General features: G+C 34.8%; 1 protein-coding gene across 5 annotated transcripts in view; it reads right to left on the reverse strand.

The window, feature by feature from the left end:
• Window positions 1–521: 521 nt before the first annotated feature.
• The window catches only part of NUP58 (nucleoporin 58), a 36,008-nt gene continuing 21,718 nt past the window's right edge, over window positions 522–14,811 (reverse strand). For 2 of the 5 annotated variants that reach the window (XM_074915226.1, XM_074915217.1), the window contains exons 14-16: window positions 10,034–10,132; window positions 7,068–7,163; window positions 523–2,695 (exon numbers count right to left, since the gene is read on the reverse strand). In XM_074915226.1, coding sequence (XP_074771327.1) covers window positions 2,526–2,695; window positions 7,068–7,163; window positions 10,034–10,132 — 365 coding nt within the window. In that variant the 3' untranslated portion in view covers window positions 523–2,525. Of the gene's footprint in view, window positions 2,696–7,067; window positions 7,164–10,033; window positions 10,133–14,811 lie in introns of all 5 variants that reach the window. The other 3 variants (XM_074915254.1, XM_074915246.1, XM_074915236.1) reach the window with 2 other exon arrangements.

Below are 14,811 nucleotides of genomic sequence, written 5' to 3' on the forward strand. Positions count from 1 at the left end.
TAAGTACAGGTCAGCTTCTTAACCTGCCTTGCGGAAAGCCAAGCCACACCTTGAATGTATTTATGTTTTGCACTCTAATTATATTACATGTCTCCAAATTGAGAAAAAAAACATTTGAAATAGCATATACAATGCTGATCCCTGAAAATCATGGCTGAATTCAACCACCCAAGTAATATTCTGGGAATATAATTATTTCAAATCCCATTTTTACTTTCGTTTGTACTCCAGCATGTGATTACTCTATTACATAATCACCTTTTCACTTAAGATAAATTAAGGACATAACTGTTGCCTTAATGTGAAAAGAAACAGAACACAGGTACCCAGGGGGCTCAGACAGCTTTGAGATTTACAAAGCCATGTCTAGTGCTGTGTTATATTACAGCACAATCCAGGTTTGCATAGCGCACTGTGAAGAGATTCTAGACAAAGCCATGATACAATATGTCTCTTCACCCTCCATTTTCAGTCCAGAGATCAAGGCCCTAACTTCAGTAAGAACAGTTTTGTGCTATATAAATTCTAGGAAAAACAATTCTACATATTGTAGATGACACTTTTGTTTCTCCTATAAACATAGTAGAACAGCAGGAAATTACTTTTCAAATAGGCAAATACGTATTACAAGGATCACAGCATTATTGTTTTATTGTTTGCACAATGGTAAGTTGCACATATGGACAAACAGTAAACATTTAGAATTAGTTTCACAAATTAATGCATTACAAGAGAGTCCAGTGGTTTAACATATTAACTATTAAAAAAAAAGCAATAACAAGGGGATACAAACATTACGATTTTGACTGCAGCCCAATAAAAGTTTTAAAAAGTTGAAATCAAAATAAACTAAGCTTTTTTTTGAGACATAAAAACCCCCACATTATATCTCTTCCTAGACTGCTCACAAAGATGCAATAACATACAGTTACAAAAGTGAAGAATTCTGTGCTCAGTTCCCCTTAATTTTATCAGATCAAGTGACAAACTGAACATTTGTCAAAAAGCAATCACTGCTGAATGCAGACATCATTTCCAAAACATACAAAAATGGTAATAACACTTTAACAATAGAAAACAAATGACCTGGTTCTAGAAAAATCTTATGCACTGTAACTGTTTAAGAAAAAAAGGTGCCTTTGTGAAAACAATTGTGAATATTCATCTGATGCATGTTATATACAGAACATCTACATAAAAAGCAACTCGGCTCCAAAGTTCCATGTTCACACTTCAATATTTATTTGCAAAGGTTCAATTAATCTGTTATTTCCTCCTTAAGATGTTTTCCCAGCTACTTCTAGTGCACACAAAATTGGAAATGCAGCACAAACGATGATGTTGTAATAGACAAGATTGATAAGCTACTGTTGCAATACCTTTGACCTTCGAATTACATCATTTACCTCCTCCATTCTTTAGCAGCAAATTATTGTACTGTACCTCATACTGAAAGAAGATACACAACTGCTTTTAAGTCAATGCTAGTAGGGCCGATGAGAAACTAGTGAATCAACTCTGTTTTGTAACAGCTACTTCGGGTTTTCATTAGAACAGCATATCCTATCTCCTCCAGTTGCAGGGAAAAGCTCATCTAGCCCAACAACTCTCTGCTTGCACACAGACCTTGTGGCATGCTGAACTTTCAGCTGAAATCCTGCAATGCTCTCCTGTTCAGCTCAGGAGAAAAAACAAAACCAAACAGTCTGGGAACATTACCTATGAAATGTCTGTGTCAAAATCTTAAATTCTTCTTTACAGTTAGCTGCTAAATGGCTCAAGAAAAAGGTTAAAAGAAAAATCCAGCTACTAAACACTATTTACCAAGCTTCATGAAATAGTAAACATTGTATTTCAGCTGGTCTTAAACAACAAAAACACAGGAAGCAATGATGACATAGCCCCGGACCCACTATCTGAAACTCCTAGGAACATCAAGATATGGGAGCACAGGGCAACATGGAAACAGAACACACAAAGAAAAAGAGACCTGTCTATGTGGCAAGGTTTGCACATCTGTATTATACATATATATATACACATACCTACACACTGAAGTGTGCACTGTACTGTATATATTTACATCCATATACACAAAAACACCCTGAAGTAGATTTAAAGGCCATATCCAGGAACAGAAGATATGAACTCTAGTATTTGTACTAGAATATATTTTATCTGTACAAAAAAACAAATATGCATATATTCATATGGTATAAAGCTTATTAACAAAAAATATTCTGCTACTAACATTAGGTTAAATAGATGGTTTTACAAGATTCTTTAATAATAATGCGGTATAGAACATTTCTAAAACTAGGGCCAAAAATAAGAATACATAAAGGGGTTTCTATTCACAAGAAAATAGCTGTTCAATATGATTTCATTTTGTATTTCAGACTAGGGAAAAGTAGCAAAATTTTTATAAATCTCCTGGGATGCATTTCAATTAATGCATCAATCTAGAAAAATAGACTTTTCAGATGAACAAAGTTAATTCACTTCCCTTTACCTAAAAGAAGTGCCTATCTTTTCCCTCGCTTGTTTCCAGCTGGAGGTTTCTTCAGCTGAAGAAGTTGCCCTCCTGTCCCAAAGCCTGCAGATGCAGGATTAGACACCCCGAATGTCAGGCCAGCTGATGCTGTGATGCCGGGATTGCTGAAGTTAAACCCAGATGTAGTTGAGCTGCCAAAACCTTATGAAGGAAGGAAAAATATTTTAAAACATGTTATATCAGGATTACAAGTTTGTTCTCCTTGGAGTTATGAACACCAGTCACTTTATTACCAATATTTGTAATACTTTATACTAACATGGATCTATAACAGTATGTCACATTCCTTACACACTTGGACTTGCTATGACAACTTGGGTATTACAGCACTAACACAGTCTACCTCAATGATTGTGAACAATTATATCCTAAATCACAAGCCTATTATTATACCATTACAGATACAACAGTGGCACCCAAAAGTCCCACTGAAACTGTGCAGCAGAAGAACCATAACTCCTCAGGTTCTCAGTCTAAATTCATAATGCATACATAGGGTGGGAGGAGAGACCATGGCCTGCTCACTTCACCCACAGCATGTAAATGGCAAAGCTGGAGATGAAGCTCACAGCATGTCCCCTACTTGACTAGGCTACCTTTGCCTGTCTTTATAAGGTTGTGTGGCTCAGGCCATACCTTAAATGAGAAGCAGAAAAGGCTCAACATCCTTGCCAAGTTCTTGGCATTGAAAAACACCCTTTATGACTTAAACCAAAAAGCAGCACTGAAAACAGAGCTTTGGAAAAACTGAATGACTAGGTGAGCAAATTGTGCTATTTTAATTCCTCCACCCTCTTCTATCAAGGTAAACAAATTGAACTTTTGGTTCAACTATAAAACAAGATCAGTTGAAGAAAATATGCCTATAGTTTTCAGCAACAGAAACACCAATTCATTTTACTTTTTGTGCATAACTGATATAAATTCACAATCAACTTGGATAATAATTGAAACTATTAGAGAATACTAAAAATTTCTCAAATATTAGTTAATAAGAATCAAAACTTCATAACTCCACTTTTTGTTCTCTCACAAAACCAAATAAGGTAACCAATCATACAAAATAACAAGTTATCACATGAGCAAGTTAAGATTTTAACAAATAGTTTCCTACAAGTTGCACAGGGAAACTTGTAAACAAGTATTAAGAAAAAACGGAACTGGTTTACAAGCAAAAAAGGTATATTTTCAATACACATTACTTGACAGTTTCATTAGTTCTCTAGCAGACAGTTAAAGTAATCCTTTGGTCACATCAGTATCAACTCAACGCCTACATATTTTTAAAGCACAGAAATAAAATACAATTTTTGTCTCATCAGAATCCCAAAGTGGCTCTCAAGCCTGATGACATCTGTTCTCTCACTTGTTACTGATGCTTTGCATCAAGAACTACTTCAAAACATAATATGAAACTCTTCCCCCTGCAGTGTCTGGACCTGGGTTACACACCACATCATCTTGTCAAGAATATTCTGCATTACCTACATGCCAGTAACTACAGTCCTTCAAGATGCAGATGCCTGTGCAGAACTCACTGTCAATGCAGTAAGTGTGCAGATTTGGAGTGTGACTAATGATATTGTTCATTTGGGTCTTGTCTAAATTTTGTGGACTAATTTGTGTCTCATCCTAGGATGTAAGGGGTGAAACAGATACAACTACTCCTCCATTTCTCTGCTAACTGAATCCCAGGTAAGATTTTTTCAAGAATAAACTTCTTCATCAGGGAGTCTCATGAATGAAAAAAAATTGTTAATAACCAAAACTGTTCTGGGTAAGTTACCTTTTTACTTCAAGTATGTACCCGGGATAACAGGTAAGCGTTGCCTCCTATAGAAAAACATCACAAATGCCATTCATAACAGAGCTGTATGTGATCTATAGTGTCAGGAGTTCAGTAGGCAAGGGTAAAGTGTTGATGAATTACCTCCACCTAGCTGCTTCTAGATGCAGGGATTATTTTGAAGCATGCAGGGAAGGCAGCCTGAGCTTTATTTGAGTAATGTTAGGGTAAGAAAGAGATGCATAGACTATGTAACAGAAGACTGAGAACACGCTTGTTAATTTAAATAAAACTTGGAAAGTAATAGCTGCTATGTTAGAAGTGCCATTTAGGGCAGCCACAAAAGCATGGAAAGGCAGAAGGGAAATGAATCTAAATGGCTTTGCCCTGTCACAGCAGCATAACAGGCAGTAGTATGAAGGTTCTTAAGAAAAGTGAACCAAACTCTCAAGCAGAATACTCCAATATCTTCAGGAAAAAAACCTTGAACAAGGTATACATTCAGTATGATTCCTGTTGCAAGGAAAGAATCAGTCATGAATAGCCTCAGTTCTAGAGGGCAGTCCAAGTCTTGAACCATGGCTACAATGTGATCAACAATTTTTTTGTTGAAATTAGCATTACTTACATGTAAACATTTTTTTTCAGAAAGTAAATGAGAACTTGCCCCTCGAGGGCAGACTCAGAAGGACAGGGTAACTGAACACTTACTAGACATTAATTTGAGAAAATATTTAAGCACTCACATCTAAACAGAAATGGTAAAACCAGTATTTCCATCACCCATATTCAATCAATTTTCCTAGCTTTTTCAAAAGAAAAAGATTCAGAAACAAGACAACTATCATACAGTAATGTAAACCATAATACCGTTTCAGGATCCTGTAAATGTTATCTAAGAAACAGGACACATTAAAATTAAAAAATAACCTGTCTAGCCTTGGGCACCATTCAAACCCATTTATACACCCACAATAAAATTAAACTAAAGATCATATGCAATCCAGAAGCTATATTGCATAGGATTTGGGATGTAAAAGTTAATGTGCTCCTGGGCTACCAAATTTTTATGGAAGTTTCTATTCCATAATCCCAGTCTAGATCAGGATTTCATGACCGCTTTATTTATAAGCGCAAAAATGACAGGAATTACATTTAATCTTTTATATTCCTGGTTACCACCTTCTATAGGTGAGACTCTTGAAGTAACTGAAAACAATCTTTATTTTATTGGGTCCAACTCCCTCATTGCTAAAGAGACTGGTGGCACTGTCACCACACAAAGCCTAGTTTGAGGAATACAGCAAAGTGACATCTAAATTGTCTCTGCACACCACCAATACAGCTAAGGCAGACTTGCTATTTACTTTGGTTTGACACCAGTGGTGGACGATTGATCCATACAACTAATTCTTTAACTATATTTTTTAACATGCTAAAACCTAAATTATGTACTTTAGTATTGAAGCATTTCAAGCTGCTATATTACTTTATATAAATATTAATATGTAATTTCATATAGGCTCGGGAACAATAAACTGCAAGATAAAAACATGAGCAGTGTAAGTTTTCCACTTGTTTTGATATTAAAAACTAGCCAAAACAAGTCTGATGCTTAGACACTGTATACTGCAAAATCAGAGATGTTCTATCAAGAATTTACTGGAGTATTACACATTCATGAGCATGACACAGCCAACTTAGTGAGCTATTTCCACCTTAATACAAAGCTTAAGGTACTTTACAGGCCTATTTGACAGCATAATCTATCACTAACTAAGGAAAAAGCAAAAACCATGGCAACTAACAAGTAATTGGTCCAAGCTAATGTACTGGGCACTTACTAATACCCGAGACTTGCAATGTTTGTATTAACAGCAGGTAAAAAACCATTTTGTTTTTAAAGAAACATGCTACCAAGAGCCAATCCCAGAAGACATAATCTTTCAGTCTGTCATTGAAGAAAGACTGTAAAACAGATTATAGTAAACTATTTGCCACAAAAACAAAACTCCTATTTAAAGAGTAAATAGAGATGCAAGCTATAGAAGTGACTAAGATTTCAGATATTTGAGTTATGGAGCAACTGCATCCACATTTTCATATTCTCAGCACCAACAAAATTAAACAAAAAAGTGAAATGAGTACCGAGTAGTTCAATTGCCATAGAAATGTTTTCAAAGTAGTTAACACAATTAGTTATGGATATATAGAGTGAGGTAAAACACCTATAACTTACTATTCAAATAGAAAGAATAAGCAGTTAAACAGTTTCAATGAAACCTTCTGGGCTTCTAAAAAATAATTAACTTTACCTGTAAATACAGGAAGTCAAATTACTGGTATATTTGTCATAAATGCGTATACTAATTTTAATCGCTCAGTAAGTGTATAGCCTATGCATCCAAGTAGTAACTGCATTTCTGTGCCTCAGACTGCATCTGATCCAATCTGATGCATCTGATTTTCTGCTTCCTCTCCTAATTAGACAGACACCAAATGGAAAACATTAAAGCTCACTCAATACTGTCTAGCTAGGAGACATTTAACAGAACCTAAAGACTTCTCTGAAAATGTGCATTAGCAAGTAAACAGTTACTTTAATGGTTATATACACATGCAACTTGAAGCACATTAGTTTCAGTAGCTTTCTTAGACTGAGTGCAGCAGTTTGATTATAACACTTTTGCTTTAAGATAAACTTGAATTCAAGAGAAACAAACCAACCTGCACTTAGACTTCCCGAAGGTTTACTTGTAGTTCCAAACCCAAATGATGATGCTCCTGTGGCACTACTTCCAAAGGCAGAGCTACTTCCAAATCCTAGTAGAATAATAGTAGAGACATACAACAAAACAATTACAGACACAGCAATTAAAGACACATGGGTTTGGGGTGAGTATTCTAAAACCAAACATAATTCAAAGAGTTGTTTGTAATATTCCTAAGATTATTGCCTCAACAGTAGTTTATTCTCAACACAGCACTGCATTAAGAAAAAAATTCAAACAGAAAAACATCGGAGAAAAAACACTACCTTCAAAATACAAAACTGAGTAAAGGAATAGCTATAAAAACAAGTGAAGTAAACTATCAGTTTAAGAAATTGGTGTTGAATTGCTGTTAAGTTGGCAAGAAAATGGTAACTATATGGGCCAAAAGTAAGAAAATTTAAACACAAGTTATATGATTTCTAATACAGAAAGCCTCAAAATTTATCCACAACTCTAAAAGAAAAATTCTCTACACTTGAAACAAACATTCCCTTGAGTTTACATTTGCCTTATTTTAGAGTCATCACCTCCCCCAGGTTACTGGGGATCAGTTTTAGCTAGGAAACCACAAAATAGGTTAGATACCAAATAGAAACAGAATTTCACAATATCTAATGGGAAAAATCATCATATAAAGGGCAGCCATAAACATATAGCAGTAATAAAACTAATTGTTAATTCTATAATTGACATTAATAATTTCTTAATATAATTATTTCAAGATTTCAAATTGTGTTATTAATATGAGATCATTTCAAAGGAAAAGTTGATACTTGCAGTTTGAAATAGAGGCCAGACGAAAGGATGAGCAAGAGAAATATACTCTCTGATTTCAGCTGTCTGAAGAGGTTTTCAAAACGAGAACAATATTTGTATTGGAGGAAATTATGCCCCCATCTTAAGTGTCAGGGAAAATACTTGCATTTTACTGCAAACTGAGCCTTTACCATTCCTTCACAGAAGTGATTTTTAGATTTTATAACTAGTAAGAACTAAACACTATCTGAAGCAGTCTTCTCCAGTCTTCTGCAATTTTTAAATCAAGTAAGTTTTAAGGTTCTACAATGGCAAGTATCATTTGAACGTAATACAGTTTATTGAAATTATACACTCTTTTGTCTTACCTAGTTCGAAATGAATTACCAATGGTCAGGCAAGGTGTCTGCAAATATTTAATGAAGTACAAGATCTATTGTGCTACATATCTTATATACTAAATGCAAAAGCCTCTGTATTTATCACTAACAAAATTCACAGAATATTCATCATGGAAAAAGAGCAAATTTCCCCAATTAAAATTATGTTTCAAGAGTATACTTTAAAAATTGTCCTGTTAAAAAAAACCCAGCACAAGATAAAAAACCCTTAAGTACTCATTCTGCTGATTTGTTTCCAAGAGCACCTGCAGGGTATTTTGCATGTATTCCTTTATTCTTCTACACTTGCTTCTATCAGACAGTCTTCTTGATTTGTCAAAAGACAAATTTTGCAAATTAATACAGAATAGATGAAATGCAAGCAAATGCTTTCCTCTAAGCAGAAAACTATCCTCCCCCCCCAAAAACCAAGTTATGCATGTAAGACAAAACTAGAAACAGTTGTTCAAATAAAATGTTCCTTACATTAGCAAGATTGGTGAAGCTATATAAACAATCTTTAGTCTACAAACACTTCGGTTGAAAAGAAAGAATTTTATGTTTGGTTGTTTTTTTATTTTTAAGGCATTTAAAACATTGGGAGAACATCCTGGTCATTCAGAAGTATTTTTCTTTTAGCCCACTACTGTTGGTTATTTTTCCTGTTTAGGTGGACAGACTTTCTTTTCTCTGAAAAAGCTTAAAATCTGATAAGGACAGACAGTGGTAGATTTAAAGATAATTTCAAGATGATCATTAAGGTAAAATGGATATGACATTCAAGTTACATCACCTTTCCAATACCAAGTGATTTTTAATTATTTTAAATACATTACGACACTGATTCATATGTTTGGCTCAAAGATACAGACTGAGGCTGCAGGGGAGGATGCAATGAGAAAAAACACATTATATTTGTGCTCAGCAGATGTAACACTTTTGTTTGCAGATCTCCTACAAAAGCTTCAGAGGACACTAGTGTCTTTTGACTTGCACTGTAGAATGCCCTCACCTATATAGACAGGAAATTTACATGCAGATTAGATTCTAGTCACTTCAATTCTACTTGTAGTTCTACTGCTGAGAATTCATTACATTTAAATGAAGAGCTCTACATGAATTTTCTAATTTTTTTATTACCACCTACTCTTTCAGTCATGTGTCCTCTTGGAATATATTCCCCACCAGCACTATTAACATTCTGATAAATATTTTTCCCTCACCTTCAAATGGTGCTTTTTCAACTTGAGAAGGGATTGTTTTTCTACCTCAGCACTGAGGAACAGAGTGACAGCTAAAGCAAGTATGTTTTAGCAAGCAGTATCCCAGAACTGTAGTAATTTCTTAGCATTTATCCTTATCTTAATTCAAGCAGACATGGGTCCCTATATTTAACAGTGGTACGTACAGGTGAAAAACTTCCTATGAATTAGCTACAGCATGATCCAATGTTTCAGGTGCCTAACTTTCACATATGTAAAATTAAGTCAAGTTGTAGTTACAATGGGATGTACTTGATGTACTTCACTAGCTTAAGAACAGAACTTCTGTATGATTACCCCGTCCTATTCATCTTCAGTTTTGACTACAGTGGCTTATTAGCCTTAGTATCAGCCTTTGCAACTCCTTCTGCAAGGCATGAAGAAATCTGGAAAGCGCAGACTGCCAAATCGTAAGGTCTTTCCCTGAAACAGATCATCTTCTTAGTGGAGTTAAAGGTTTGCAAGAGATTCAGATGTGCGGTATTATAATTCAATGAAAGATTAGAAAAGTTAAAGTGTACCTCCAAGGCTTGAAGAACCTAAGCCACTTGATTGCAAGCCAGTGCCAATACCTGAGCCGAATGGCGTTCCAAAACTAACTCCCAGAGATGGCTGTGGCCCTGGTATAAAAAAAATGAGAACAAACTTGCCTTACTCTTTCATAGCAAAGAGGTCCTTTATTTATTCAAGTATGATAATGTGAACATCATTGCTTTCAACAAATCCCGTTAAGATTCAAAATTTTACCTCGAAATTCCTTACTTAACTGTCTGCCTCTGTCTACCTGGTATAACCTAAGAAAACACTGATTGTAAGGTGAAACTAGTCAAAGCTAGTAACATGATAATAACATCATTTATTGTTTTTAAAAATTAACCAGTCTCACCTTAAACTTTAAAACATTAAACCTTGAGAAAACTCACAGGTAACAACATTTTGCCACCTGTATTAATGGAATCAGAATAAGGGAAAACCTTCAAATTAAAAACATAAGGACTGACACTAATGTTACTAAAGCTGTATTACCAAAAGTTAATTTAATAAATAGGAATCTTCAAAACTACAAGTATTCCATCCAAATTTAAACAGAACACTAAGATAAAAAACAAGACAATGACTTTATTTTATTAAATTTATTGTTCATTTTTAAGCAAGTCAATTACACAGTAACATGACAATTCTTTTCCACACAAGTGATAACTGAGTTCTGTTAAGCTCTGCTACATAACACCATTCAAATAAGGTAAACTAGTCAAACCACCTGTTTAAATAAACATTTACAAAAGGCACAGTTCTGTGTACCTTAATGAATCAGATACATTCAAAATTTCAAATTTCAGAGTCAGCATTTGCCCCATAATTTGAAAAAAGTTGACAGTACTTTCCCTGCATATTCACACTAAGACGCAGGACTGTCAAAAAGCATTTTCAGTCTGTCAAGATGAAATTTACAGCCTCAGTTTCTTTTTTTTTCCCCCTTAACCTTGGGGAGTAAAGATTCAACTTGCTAGCCCATTACTAACACATTTAAAAAAATTAACTCTGATAAATAATTAATATATTTTGACAGTTTTCACAGTACTATCTTATATTCCTGTCTTTTTCAGTTTTCAGTGCACTAGTTAAAAAATTTAACCATTGAAGATAAAATACAGCGCCAAACTCTTAATCCAGACATTTGCATCTTTCCTCAAGACAGCCTTCTCTATCTTTGAACACTTTATGCTGTATCTGTGAAAGTGATGATTTATTCAAATATTACTATAAAGCTCAACTGACTTCACTCTTCTTCCTAAACCACTATCACATTTGGGCTTATTTTCATTCAAAATTTCTTCCTTCATACTACAAAGTTTCCTGTTACTAATATTTATCTAGAGTTTTAAAATTTAAGTATTTCAAGCTTTTAAAATCATTTCAGTATTTGAAGATTTAAATGGAAAATTATTTTGAATCAAGTGAAAGGCACTGTATATCAAAAATAGCATTTTTGCTAGGAACACAAAATTCTCATGTGATCCAAGCTGAATGACATCTGTATACTCAAAGTAGTGTTAAACTAAGTTTTAAGGGCAACTAAAATTGTTAGCTTTCAGTCTCTGCTTAGCAGGGAATAGTTGGGAAATCCAAGCTATTTTTTCAACTAACAGAAAGTATATCATATGTTGTAATTACAAATTTTCACATAAATTTCAAACTAAACTTGTTTACATCCAGTTTAAATACTGATACATCTACCTAGCAGCTCTTTAAAAATAAGAAAATTGTTATCAATAAAAAGAAACAAAACCCCTACACTAGTCAGTCATCTAATAAACTAGAACAACCCCAAAACACGTATCCAGTTCCTTCTCAAGTGCACAGGTTTCTATCTCCGTAGGAGGCACCGTTAGTGGAAGACCTTAAAACAAAACACTACAGTCCTCCAGGCCAAGCTTTTTACCAAATGCGACATGCTTTTTAGAGCCAGTAAAAGACATTATTCTAAAACACCTCAGATTATATAAAACAGGACCTTATGCCTTAGGCTAACAAGCTTTTCATTGAGCAACAGCACATGGTATTTGTTGATTTTGTACCATAATGTTCTGAAGGCATGACCACTACTTACAGTTTTTATTCAGTAAACATAATTTTCAATAGCAAAAAACTAGTAATAAAGATTCTTTGATGCCAAAAGTACTAGCAAAAAAACAAATGGCACTTCTGGCTATTACAGGTATGAGACAAATTCTTTATAACAAGTATTTTAACATTTTGAAACTTGATATATTTGCTCTGTAGAGCATTTCAGTTTAATGGAGGACCCACTACAAAAAGTCCAGACAGGTCAGACAGATTTCCTAAAGTGACATTCTGCAATTTTTAAAATCACAGCTGGTGATAAAAGTGAACAAATTTAGTGTCACAACTTTGATCTTATTCTGACAAACTAATACACTGACTACTTTTAACCCAGGTTAATATCGAATTACACAATAAAAATTTTAAGTGCTATGAAGATATCAGTATCCTTTTCCATTAGCACTTCAATCTCATACCAAGTCAAGTCAAAACATAAGTGTGCTAACAGCTTGATAATGCTTTGACTAACTCTGCACTTCACCAGTTAAGGAGAGAGTAACTAAGTTGTTGGAAGGGTACTTCATTTATTTTTAGAGGAGAAGGAAAGGTGAATTTGAAGAAAAGCATTTCTTTAAGACAATTTAGTCTTACCAGAAAAACATCAGTTTCAGTCTCATACGTTTACAGCTCTTATTTCACTAGGCTTTAATTTTCTTTAAAATCTTTTACTTTAGTCCTATCAATAACAATAGGTAGAGTAGCCACTGACATTTTAAACTTCCATGCTGTTCAAGACTGCTCAGGGAAGGTGCAAGTGAAGCAGTGATTAAAACTCTAGCTGGCACAAAAGCATGACCAGCCACACTGCTACCAATACAGCTGTGCTCAGAACAAAAGTGCTAAACTAGGGAGAAAGGTTGTGTGCAGACAAGACTTAAGCATAATTTCAGTAACTCTAGCTTCAAAAAAACTGCACAAAAATTGTGCGTCAGTGTGCACACCACAGTCCAGGTGTCCTGATTATCCATCCCAGGAGACCAGTGGAGCACATTTTGCTCCCTTTCTTCCATATGCCCAGAATCCACTGGCTTTATTTCAACAGAAGCCAGACATGTCTTGGCATACTGAGAAAACATAAATAGGGTGTGTATCTACACCCAGGAACTGGGGAAACATTCCCTGATCCCACAGCTTAGATGTAGCTACTAAACTTTTGTCTTCTGAACACAAATTTAAAATAAGTTATTATTAATATTTTTCAGAGAAAAAACAGTAACTAACTCTAAATTATTCTTATAAAACAGACTTAACCATGTAAACATCAAATATTTATTTAAAAAAGACAAACTAGCCTGATCCCTCAATACTAGAGTACCATATCTTAGATTTAGTCAAAAACTTGAAAGCCCAGATTAATTTTCTTGTTTTATTCTTATCTTCAAGAACAGCAACAGCAGGTCAGGTATTGCAAACACCCTCTCTCCCCTTTACATAAAAAACTGATTTCAGTCTTTTCTCTCATAACCTTCTATCAACCCTTACCTATCCCAGTCTTCAGAATCTAGATCTTGCAAAGAAGTATGCATGATTTTAACTTCTGGCAGATTGTTGTATTATGACTTTTGATAAACTGAGTTAAAACATGCAAACATTTGCAGTTTTACTGCAGTAAATGGTCATCTGGAAACTCAAACAAGGGAAAGGAAATGAAGAGGAGGCAGCCTTTAAATATTTAGATTCCTGCAAAACTGAAAGAATAGATTCTTCTCTACTCACTAAGACAAAGTGGCAGCTTTAATCTGAAGCAAAGAAGTTTCAGGTAAGTTGCTGGGAAAAAGTCAAACATTGAAATGAGTAGTTTAGGAAAGCTGTGAAATTTTCCTTTCTAGCAAGCTTTTAAGACTTCACCTCTGAAATAGTTCAGGCCTGATTAATCCTGCTTTTGAGCTAGAGGAACAGAAAATACAACTTAAAACTCTTAAACAGTTAGATAGAACTTGAAGTACTCTTGAAGTGCCACTCAAAACATCAATCTACTATTTCTCCAGGTCAAGTGAGTTGCACGGAGGGTAACAGTATTCCAAATAAGTAGCAAAATTGTCTACTTTTGTTGGCATGTTTGACATAAGTTAATGGCTTTGTTCTATCTGCATCACTTGTAGTTGGCACATTTTTGGCTTTTGAAGTACTATGCTAAAACAACCAAGGAAAAAAAAAATACCTACACACACTCCCATTTGCTCCTTACACTACAAAATGTTACAAAATACCTCATGGTACAGTTACCTTACCTCAGGTGTGTTAGTGCAGGTCAATTCTGCCATTTCCCCTCACCTCCCTTCACTCCTAAGATAATATGCATGAAGTCATGCCACAAGTGGCATCAATTTACTGAAGTTATTAGGAATTCTCTTGAATCTGGACTAGGAAGAGGAAGTTTAAATCCCTCAGCCCAATTCATGAAAACACAGGTCTAACTTTACATGTGACATCCCAACTATATGGCTTTCATACACAACTAATCCTGTAATGACTGTGGAGCATATTTTAGAAAAACATGAGACAAAGAAGATGAAGGGAGAGGGAACTACTTTGGCAACATTAGGCTGCGCAAGCCATGCTTCTGTCTGTATAAAAACCCCTGAAGCATGACATCACATTATCTCATGTTTTCTGTCTTTTGCAGACATCACTTCAAAAAGAATTCCATGGATTAATACAGCAGCAACAAGTC

This window comes from Athene noctua, chromosome 1 (assembly GCF_965140245.1).
Source record: "Athene noctua chromosome 1, bAthNoc1.hap1.1, whole genome shotgun sequence".
In the NCBI taxonomy this organism is placed as follows: Eukaryota; Metazoa; Chordata; class Aves; order Strigiformes; family Strigidae; genus Athene; species Athene noctua.